Source organism: Diceros bicornis, chromosome 4 (assembly GCF_020826845.1).
Source record: "Diceros bicornis minor isolate mBicDic1 chromosome 4, mDicBic1.mat.cur, whole genome shotgun sequence".
Lineage (NCBI taxonomy): Eukaryota > Metazoa > Chordata > Mammalia > Perissodactyla > Rhinocerotidae > Diceros > Diceros bicornis.
The window spans coordinates 84392360-84403062 of NC_080743.1; the positions used below are offsets into that span (position 1 = coordinate 84392360).

General features: G+C 41.3%; 1 protein-coding gene across 1 annotated transcript in view; it reads right to left on the bottom strand.

Annotated features, from left to right (window-relative positions):
* The window catches only part of LAMC1 (laminin subunit gamma 1), a 126634-nt gene extending 124488 nt beyond the window's left edge, over nucleotides 1-2146 (bottom strand). Inside the window, exon 1 of the mRNA XM_058539906.1 lies at nucleotides 1353-2146. Coding sequence (XP_058395889.1) covers nucleotides 1353-1767 — 415 coding nt within the window. The 5' untranslated portion in view covers nucleotides 1768-2146. The remainder of the gene's footprint in view (nucleotides 1-1352) is intronic.
* Between the last annotated feature and the right edge of the window lie 8557 nt (nucleotides 2147-10703).

A 10703-nucleotide genomic window follows, 5' to 3' on the forward strand; every position in this document is an offset into this window, starting at 1 on the left:
ACTTGCCTACAAATAAAACGGTATATACTACAAATGCACTAAATACTCATGCTTTTCTAAAACTTAACTCCACACACAGGAATTTAACTCCTCTTTTCAAAGTACTTTTTCTAAGTCATGTTCTTTCTCTGGAAGCCTGACACTTAAAGTTTGGCGTACCAAAGAGTAGAGGAAAGAAAAATACAAAACCATGACCAAAAGAACCATGTGCCTACAAAGTGCCTTTCAAAGGCCCCCAAATAATGTTATGAGCCTTAAAGAGTTACCCTGCTTCGGCGGGAGAATGGCTTGGGCAGTGTGTTTTCTCTGGCAGTTCATTACGATCAGCTACCGGTAAAATCAAGTCTTTCAATGCAATGGACACTGAAGCTCTACAAATCAAATGCCAGTTTCTCACAGATATATTACTCTATTAAACACAATAATGAATCAATTCAGTTTGTTTATGTATTTCAATGGTGAAGATAAACTTACCTAGATCAAACATGATTTTTGATACTTTAGGATAAACATGTCCATCCTCATCCACCACCGAGCAATGAAGTGCTGGGTGCTTTCTATACATCGTTTTCCTGATTTCTAACAGGTCACTTATACATGGTCCTACACTTGCTCTGAATCAAAGCGAAAGGGAAGACAGTAAGAGGAGCCTCTTTACCCAGGGACAAAACTGTGCCCAGCAATTACAGTGACTGCAGACACTTCCTTTTGTTTTCTCTGTACCAGGATTAGCAGTGAAACAGCTTTGCGGCCTTTAATGAAAGCTGAACAACTCTCAAGAACAATAACTTCAAAAGTCAGTTTCTATTTTAATTACACATAGGCAATACCGGTAGTAAAGGCATTTGCTCCCCTCAAACTCCCTTCATTTAGACCTTTTCCTAACTTATTCAACAGAGCAAACAGCAATCACCCTCAACCGTGGAGAGAGAGACATTTAAACAAGGTAAAAGTGCTGAAGGTGGATCTTCTTGTCTCTGATCCAAGACTGCGTTGTGATGACCCCACCAGGAGAGAGAAAAGCGAGGATGGGGGTTTCTGATTAAAGCTTCAGAAATGAGACAAAAACAGCCGAAATGGCGAATAATCAAGCGAGCGAGAATCCGGTTACTTACAAAGAATAGGAAAGCAAACAGAGAGATGCTGGCGGGAAGCATCTTGGCCCTCGCGCGATGTTAAGTGCTAGATCTAGTTTAGAAGTTAGAGAAGGGAATTTCTGTGTGGCCCATGCTGGGGAGCAGAGAGCCAGCAAACGGCTCCTTGGGCCCCACAGGCTGGGCCAGGGGGTGAAGACGGCCCGGGAGCTGGGCTGTTGGCGAGGAGTAGTAGGAGACAGGGCTGTCACCGCTTACCCAGGTGCAGCGTGAGGTTGATGGAGTTGGGGTACTGCACCCCGGACAGCATGGTCTGGCTCTGCCACCAGGTGGTGTCGGCCTGGTTGTTGTAGTCGGTCAGGAAGGCTGCCCCGTGCTGCAGGTGGGGCTGCCCGGCGTCGCACAGGTGACAGGACTTGGTGACCCCGGTCACCCCGGTCTGCACACAGTACTCCTCGGGCGGAGTCCCGCACGTGTTGGTGGCCACCACGGTCACGTTGAAGGCGGCGTTGACGAACTCAGGCATGCAGCGCTGCGACCGCCCGCCCTCGTCCGTGCACTCGTCCATGGCTGCCCGGGCGCAGCCGGCCGCAGCGGCCGCCAGCACAGCCAGCACCGGCCAGAGCCGCCCCCGGGGCCGCAGCGCCGGTGCGGCCCGCTCGCTGCCCCTCATCCCGCCGCCCGCGCGCTGGGCCACGGCAAAGGCAAGGGCGCGGGCGCGTTGCTCTCGCCCAGCGGCGTCCCCCGGAGGCCGCTCCGTGGACTGAGCCTCGGGGCCCGGAGGCCGGACGCTCGGGGCGGGCGGTGGTGGCGGCTCGCGCTGGAGACGCGGGCCGGTGGGCGCCGCTGGCAAGGACCTTGCGGCTCGCTGACCGATGCCCCGATGCGCCGCCTCCGCGCCTCCCTCACCCACCCGGGACACAGCCCGCTCTCCGCCCCGACCCCCTACTTCCGAGCGCGTGCCCGAGCGCGCGCCCCCGGGGAGGAAGGAGCAGGGGGTGGGGTCGGCGGGGTGGGGTGGGGTCTGGCCGAGGAGAAAGCCCAAGCCCGGCCTCCTCTCAGCAGCTCCCGCGGCCCCCGTAGCCGCTCCCCCGCCCTCCGCGCGCCGTGGAGTGCGCGTCCGCCCTGGCGACTCGCGGCGGCGGCGGGGGCGGCGGCATCTGGCGCTCGGGCCCGCGGCGCGCGATCGGCGAGGGAGGGGCCCTGAGGGGCGCGAGGGGTGGGCGGGGAGCGGGGGGGGGGGAGGGGAGGGAGGGGGAGATGGGGGAGGAGGAGGAGGGCGCGAGGGAGGGGCAGCGGGGCGGTGCATGCCGGGAGGGAAGGGCAGGCTGCTGAGAGCCAGCGCCCTGCGGGAGTTGGACGTTGGGGTCCCCGGCTTCGGGTGCCTGGAAGACTCTGGATTGGGCGAGGGAGTAACGGAGGGGGCTTTAAAGGGGCGACGCCGGGTCAGTGAGGTCACTTGGAGTGGGCCTTTGGGCCCCGCGCCAACCTGGGCCGAAGCAGAGCGAATCTCCGCCCCGCCAGGTGTCGGTCCTTGTGTCCAGCAAGGCCGCGCCCCGAGGCCGGCACCCGAGGGACCCGACGGTAGGGGCTGCCCCCAAGTCCCTCGCCCCCGCCGGCCACCCCCGGAATGTCCCCTGCTGCACGGGGCCTCGCTCCAGCCCTTCCCAGAAGAGGTCCCAGGGTATCCAGGGGGCTGACACGGTCCCTGGAGAATGAAGGGCCTGGTTGCAGCATCAAAATGAATTTTCTGAAGCGATTTCCTGCCTCTAAATTAAAGTGTAAGCAGTCGTTTCACAGGGGCAAGGAAGGAAGTAAAAAGGCTGGGAATGGAATGACATTTTTCCCCTGGGTACGCAGACCCACTGCGAAATTCTTCCACTGTGTTGTTTATGTTCCCTAGCTTGCCTTTAAAAGACTCGAAATTATCTGGATCTGACATCCTCCTTTTCGGGCCTGCTGAGTCACGGAATATTCTGGGTGCCAGAATGACTCAGTTCACAGAACCAGAGCCAGAAGATCATGAGTTTTAGTCCCAGATCAGAACCTGGGCACTTACCCAGTGCTGATAGTCGGACAAGCAACGACAGGGAAGGGAGGGTGCTGTAAAAGTGCACGGCCCGAGGGCGGCGGTTTTTAAACCTTTGGAGTCCCCAAGCAAAGTGGATGCTCATGAGACAGATTTTTTTTTTTAACTTTGCAAGATCTCAATAGTAAAATGAGAATAATAAGTACACGGCAAAAAAAAAAACAAAAAAAAAACCTAGTTTTGGACCCAGTGGTCCCGTTAAGAGAGGGACAGTGGGGATCTGAAATACATGGAATAAGTAAATGTTAGGTTACTATGGTTGGGGTCAGTGTTAGCTCTAGAAGGACCTTAAGGATAATGGTCTGGTGGGGGGGGCGGGGTTTAGGGGACTTGTCAAAATGCTGAGCTTGTTGGCAAGTACATGGACCACTTATATTGTTCATTTATTTAATGAGGTGGGTGGAGATTATGCATAGCTAAAAGCCTCTAACTCCTCACCCCTTGGCACCTCCTCTTTGGGAGAAGAAAGTTGTGGGGTTATTGGTAACTATGTTTTAATCTTTTCATATTTGAGTTGAAGCTAAAGAAAGATATTCATTTATACCTAGAAGGGATGATATTCCCTCTCAGCCCTTGATTGTGCTTGAGAACAAACGAGGGCACATAGGACAAAGATAAGGATGTTGGTTGTAAGTAAAGCTAGAGATATTTTTAGTAAATATATTTAAATAAATATATTAGTGCATTTGCCTTATAAATTTTCAGTATTTTATTGGATATCGGCAAACCAAGCGGTGGGTCTCCATTTATTTTCCACCAAGTCGCAACAATTAAAGATAGGGAGGGCGGGGGTCAGCCCCGTGACTTAGTGGTTAAGTACGCGAGCTCTGCTACTGGCTGGTTCCGATCCGGGCGCGCAGAGGCACCTCTTCTCCGGCCATGCTGAGGCCACGCCCCACATACAGCAACTAGAAGGATGTGCAACTATGACATACAACTATCTACTGGGGCTTTGGGGAAAAAAAAAAGGAGGATTGGTGATAGATGTTAGCTCAGAGCCGGTCTTCCTCAGCAAAAAGAGGAGGATTAGCACGGATGTTAGCTCGGGGCTGATCTTCCTCACAAAAATAAATAAATAAATAAAGGTAGGGAGAACCCAAAGGCTGCAAAATCAACATAAATGTTTCCTTGTCGCTACTCCCTTTTGGGTTCTAATGTCCAAGGGTAACTGCAAGCTATTATGTATGCTTATCAACCCCATAATTTCATCACTAGAACCTCATCTGGTATTTGTAAAGCGCATAAAGAGACTTTGAATTAATTTCTAAATTCTGTTGCTCATGGGAATGAATTACAGTGACAAGGAAATGTCTATTTTGAAGAGAGGTAAAAGGTAACCAGCCAGTGAGGATAAAAAACTGCTCCATTGTTTGAATCCTGATTCAAACAAAGCAAATGTTAAATTTCTTAAAACAATTTGGGAAATTTGAACACTAATCAGATATTTGATGATAACAAATTAAGTATTTTAGGTACCCGGAGATGCCACTGTTGGCTAAATAGACTTGGTATTAAAAAAAAAAAAAGTGTGTGAGATTTTCTTTTACTTCAAGTTACCCTGTTTTTCCAAAAAATTCCGGAGACCTTTAATGCATGTTCTTAACTGCTTGGAAACTCCATTATCTAGTAAACAGAGTGGTGCTTAGAAGAAAAATGTGAAAGTGCGGGAGAAATGGGTTCAGATCTCTCAAAAGATGCTCTTGGTGCCCGATCACCAGTGCCTCCACGCAGCGGGAAAGATAGGATGAGGACATGCAGTTGTTTATTGTACAGACAAAAGAGCTCCAAATTTTTAAAAATCCCACTTAGGACTCTAGTAAAAAGAGATTTCCCCCTATCAGGATGTATATAAACAATTACAAGGAAGGATGCTGATTTCCCTGGCTGGAGTCACCTCCAAATACCTGAGCATACTCACCCCTAGCCGGGTAAATAGAGTAATGTGATTAAGCAGCCCACTAGAAAACCATGGAGTTTGGGAAAAGCAGTTCTCCAAGGAAAGAGGTTGCTGTTGCCAGAAGGAGGCAGATTACAAGGCAGAAAAAAACAACAGATGTCTACTACATCAAAATTGAGAATGTGTGATATAATTAGAAAAATAATTTAAAAGGTTGTATTGACCTTTTAAGACTGCAACTTTGCCTTTTTTTATCCTTTTATAATTACCAGTGTGTTTATTTTTCCATTCCTTAGTCTTTCTGACCTCATTTCCCTATATTCTTCCCAAGCCTAAGCACCACTATAGTATATGCTTTATGTTTCATGTTTAGAATGCAACCTAAAGATAACAAGTACTACTAATAATATAATGATGTTAGCCTATATTTACATTCTGTTTTACTTTTCAAAATGTAGTAACTCTGAAGCAGAGGATATTAACTATGTAGAGTTGAGGAAACTAACGCTCCAAGAGATTAAGTCACCTCTATAGACTAGTAAGCAGCAAAGCAAGATGGGAGCCTGCATGTTCTGGCTCCCTGTCCAGTGCTGTTTCCTTTTCTGTTGTGTAAAGGTCATGGTGGAGAAGAGGGTAAAGGAAGAGCCATCTCAAACTCCAAGGTTTTTAGGTTATCAAATGGGAATTTTAAATTAGATGAAAATTAATGTGATAACTAGAAGAGAATTATAATATCCCTCTTCAAAGTTACACTAACTACACATGATTCTTTCTGTTAGGTTTATAGATCCTGCCTGGGTCCTTGGTACAAGTCCAAGCATAACAAGATAAGATATCTTTTGTGGCCATGCTCAGGTAAAGACAGGATTCCTGTTGTATGAAGTAAAGCCCTTCCTTCCCACCCAGCCCCACGCACCCAATTTAAGCCATCTTTATATTGTGATACTGGTTTTAAAAAAGAGAGAAAAGGACACATTATAATTCATAAAATTTAAACTAACTTTATTTATTACAAAGACAATAAAAAATGAAATATTTCCCAAAATGAAAGCAAAGCCCAACCCCTCCCTGACCCAAAATCTTCCCATCAAAGGAACAGACAACTTCACATCTCAAAAATTATATTATTCTACTAACCAGACGTGGACTGCATTCCACTGCAGAGATAGAGCGATAGTCTTTTACATGCAGATAACATGGTTTTATTGTGGGAACTCAGAATATCCTTAAGTTGTTGACCCTGAACGGTTAAATACTATTAGAAAGAAAGGATACATGTATAGCATGGTGACAATGGTTAATAATATTGTATGGCATATTTGAAAGTTGCTAAGAGAGTAGGTCTTAAAAGTTCTCATCACAAGAAAAAAAAATTTGTAACTATGTATGGTGATGGATGTTAACTAGACTTATTGTGGTGACCATTTCAAAATACATACAAATATCAAATTAGTATGTTGTACACCTGAAACTAATATGTCATGTCAATTATACCTCAAATAAAAAAATCCAACTCTAAAAGAAAAAAAGAAAAGGTAATTCTTTCAAAACTCAAGTTATTATTATTGATAGTTTTCTCCCAAGATTTAATTGCCTTATAGTTCAATACCTCACTTAGTTACTAGATATATATTGCAACAGCTTCTTTTTTTTTTTTTTTTTGAGGGTATGCCTGGAGATTTTTTTGTTCAGAATTAGATATTCACAGCTATTTGAGCAAGACTCGTTGTGAGGCTGTTATAACACCACCTTTAAAATTTTTTTCTGGCTGAAATTGTTATGGTCCTGACACGGAACTCAAGAGTCTCCATCTGTAGTTTATATATGTATTTGAACAAATGCTAAATTACTTTTTACTCCCACCCAAATTTTATTTAACAACCAAATCAAAGCAAGATTTTAAAAATTTCATCCATAATTCTACAACAATTCTACAATGACTTTCTCATTTATCAGAATTTTGTCTCCTAGTCCATATCATTCTTTTGTTTTAATAGACATCTTTATTAAAGTACAATTTACATACAGAAAAAAATGCACAAATTCCAAGGATATAGTTCCATAGTTCATATCACAAAGTGTACACACTTGCATAATCACTACCCAGGTCCAGAAGTAAAATATTACCCTAACCCAAAACCTTATCATGTCCCCTGATAATTGGTACCCCTCCCTTCTCCCCAGAAGTAAGTATCCATACTTCTGTCACCATAGATTAGCCTTGCCTGTTTTTGAATGCTGTTTAAATGAAATTACGCAGTATCTATCTTGTGCATGGGTGGCTTCTTTTGATCGATATTATGTTTTGATATGCATTCATGTTGATGTATGTAGCAATAGTGCATTACTTTTCTTTGTTGCATAATATTCTATTGTATAAGTAAACTATGATTTGTTTATTTATTCTACTGTTGGTGGGCATCTCAGTCATTTCCAGTTTGAGGCTATTATAAACAATGTTACTTGTTACTATCAAAATTCTTACTTGTCCTCTGGAAATATATATATACATACACACACACACATTTTTGTGTATATACCTAGGAATGGAATTGCTGGGTCACAGAGGTAGGCATATTCAAATTTGGCAGATACTGCCACACTCTTTTCCAGACTAGTTGTACCAATATTCCCTCCCACCCACTGTGTATGAGAGTTGCAGTTGCACCACATCCTCATGAACATTTGGTATTGTCCATGTTTTTAATCATACCCATTGCAGGCTAAAATTATTATGGTATTAGTGCTGAACTCAAGGGCCTCTCATTCTAGTTTATACATGTATTTGAACAAATGATAACTTACTTGTATCACTGGGTGTGTAGTATCGAACTGTGGCTTTAATTTCTAATTCCTTGATTACCAATTAGACTGACAGCTGTTTCAAATATTTATTAGCCATTTGGGTATCCTCTTTTGTGCCTTTTCACTTTTTTTTGCTCATTTTTCTATTGAGTTGACTGTCTTTTTCTTATTAATATGTAGGTATTTTTTATGCATTTTGGATATAGGCCACTTTTCTGGTTCTATGTGTTGCCAATAACTTCTTTTACTCTGGTTTGTCTTTTTCATCTGTAATAGTCTCCTTCCTTTTTAAACTTCTATTATGGAAAAATTTTAGTGAGTAAAAGTAGAGAGAATTATGCAGTGAAACCCCAGCTTCAGAAAAGGTTCATAACCAATCTTGTTTCAGCTATGCTCCCTCATTTCTCCCCACCTCACTCCCTCCCATCACCACTTAATTGTTTTGAAGCAAAATCACAGATATTATACCATTTCATTTAATGGTGTCCTTTGATGAAAGAAATTCCTCATTTTAATGTAATCTAATTTTGAACTTTAAGATTAGTGCTGTTTGTGTTCTCATTTTAGAAAATCTTTAAGGTTATTAGCATATCCTCCTATGCTATGATCTGGAAATTGTGTTTTATCTTTCATATTTAAATCTTAATCCACCTAGAATTAATTTTTTTGTATGGTATGAGGTAGAGGTCAAAATATATTTTTCCATATGGCTACCCTGTTATTAAATCACCATTATTGGAAAGAGTATTCGTTCCCCCATTACTCTGCAGTATGACCTTTGTTACCAATCAAATGCCCAAGTAGCCTGTTTCAGGGGTCTGTATTCTGTTTTATTGTGGCTTTATAATATGTCTTGATATCCAGTAGTGTAGGTTCTCTAGCATTTTTTTTTCTTCAAGACCATGATTATTCTTGGCCCTTTGCATTTCCATATAATTTTAGAAGTGGCTTATCAGTTTCCACCAAAAAAATCTACCCAGAGTTTTGCTTTTGATTGCATTCACTCTATATATTAATTTGAGAAGAAGTAACATCTATACAATATAGAGTCTTCTATCCTTAATATGATATATCTCTCCATTTTCTTAGGTCTTCTTTAGATTATCTTGGTAATCTTTTATAGATTTCTGTGTAGAATCTTCCACTTTTTTAGTTAAATGTTTTGCTGGATATTTGCTTTTTTTAATCCTATTGTTTTTTACTAGAATATAAAAATACAATTAATTTTTTTATATTGGCCTTGTATCTAGCAATCCAACAACCTTGCTAAATTCACTTTTGTTTCCAATAGTTTGTAAATTCTTCTAGATTTTCCACCATAATCAGGTCATCTGCATAGTGACAATTTTATTTCTTGTTTTCCTCTTTAATACCTTTTAGTTCTTTTTCTTCTCTCCTTGCATTGGTTAGAACATCTAGCATAATGTTGAATAGAAATGGTGACAGTAGACATCTTTGTCTTGTTCCTTATCTCAGAGGGAAAGTTTTCAACATTTCACCATTAAGTATACTGTTTGTTGTACATTTTCTATATTTACCTTTTATCAGATTAAGGAATTTCCTTTATATCCTAATATGATAAGATTAGTAAGTTTCTGGTAAGATAAGAAGTTTTTTTTTTAATTATGAATGAATGTTGGAATTGGTCATGATATTTCTGCATCCACTGAAATGCTCATATGACTTTTCTATTACCCATATCATATGATATTATTTTGTTACTGTGCTGAATTACATTGATTAATTATTAAATGCTAACCCAACCTGTATTCCTGGAATAAACTCGGCTTGGTTGTGCCATTATCTTTTTATCTATCACTGAATTTAGTTTCTAATATTATATTTAGAATTTTTTTTATCTATGTTAATGAGAGAAATTGCCCTCTTATATTCCCCCCACCACCCTTTTTTTTTAACATCCCTGTCAGGATTTAGTATCAAGATTATAATGGCTTGTAACAAGTTAGGAAGTATCCCTCTTTTTCTATTCTTTGGGAGAATTATTTTAAGTGTTATTGCATCTCTAAATGTTTGAAATAATTCCAGTGAAGCCATCTGGTTCTGTTTGTTCGGGGACAGGAGAGTAGGATAGAAAACATTTTAATAGTAGATTCAATTTTTCAAATACATACAGAATTATTTAAATTTTCTATTTCTTCTACAGTCAGTTTTAGTAACTTGTGTTTTTCAAGGAATTTGTCAATTTCATCTAAATTTCAAATTTATTAGTATAGAGGTATTCATAATAACTTCTTATTCTCTTTTTAATGATGGCAGGAACTTTATTCCTCCCTAAAACTGGTATTTTCTCTCTCTTTTTACGTACCAGGGTTTATCAGTTTAAATAATTGTTACAAATTACCAGCTTTAAGCTTTGTAATTTTTCTCTATTATTTGTTTACTGTGTTATTTATTTCTGTTTTTTATTATTTTCTTCTTTCAACTTTGAGTTTGATATCCTGTTCTAACTTCTTGAGATGAAATCTTAGATAATTAATTTCAGCCATTTTCTCCCTAATATATGTGTTTAAGGATATAAATTTCCCTCTAAACACCACTTTGCTACATCCCATGAGTTTTGATGTGCCATATCATTATTATTATTGTTCAATTCAAAATATATTCTAATTTCTGTAGCAGTTTCTACTTTGGCCCATGGGTTATTTACAAGTGTGTTGCTTAATTTCCAAACGTTTGGAGATTTTCTAGTTATCTTTGTTATTATACTGTTTGTTATTATATTGTTATTTAGTATTGAATAACTGTGACCTTAGGAAATATACTGTTGATTATTGTGATTGTCTTGCTTGGATCATGG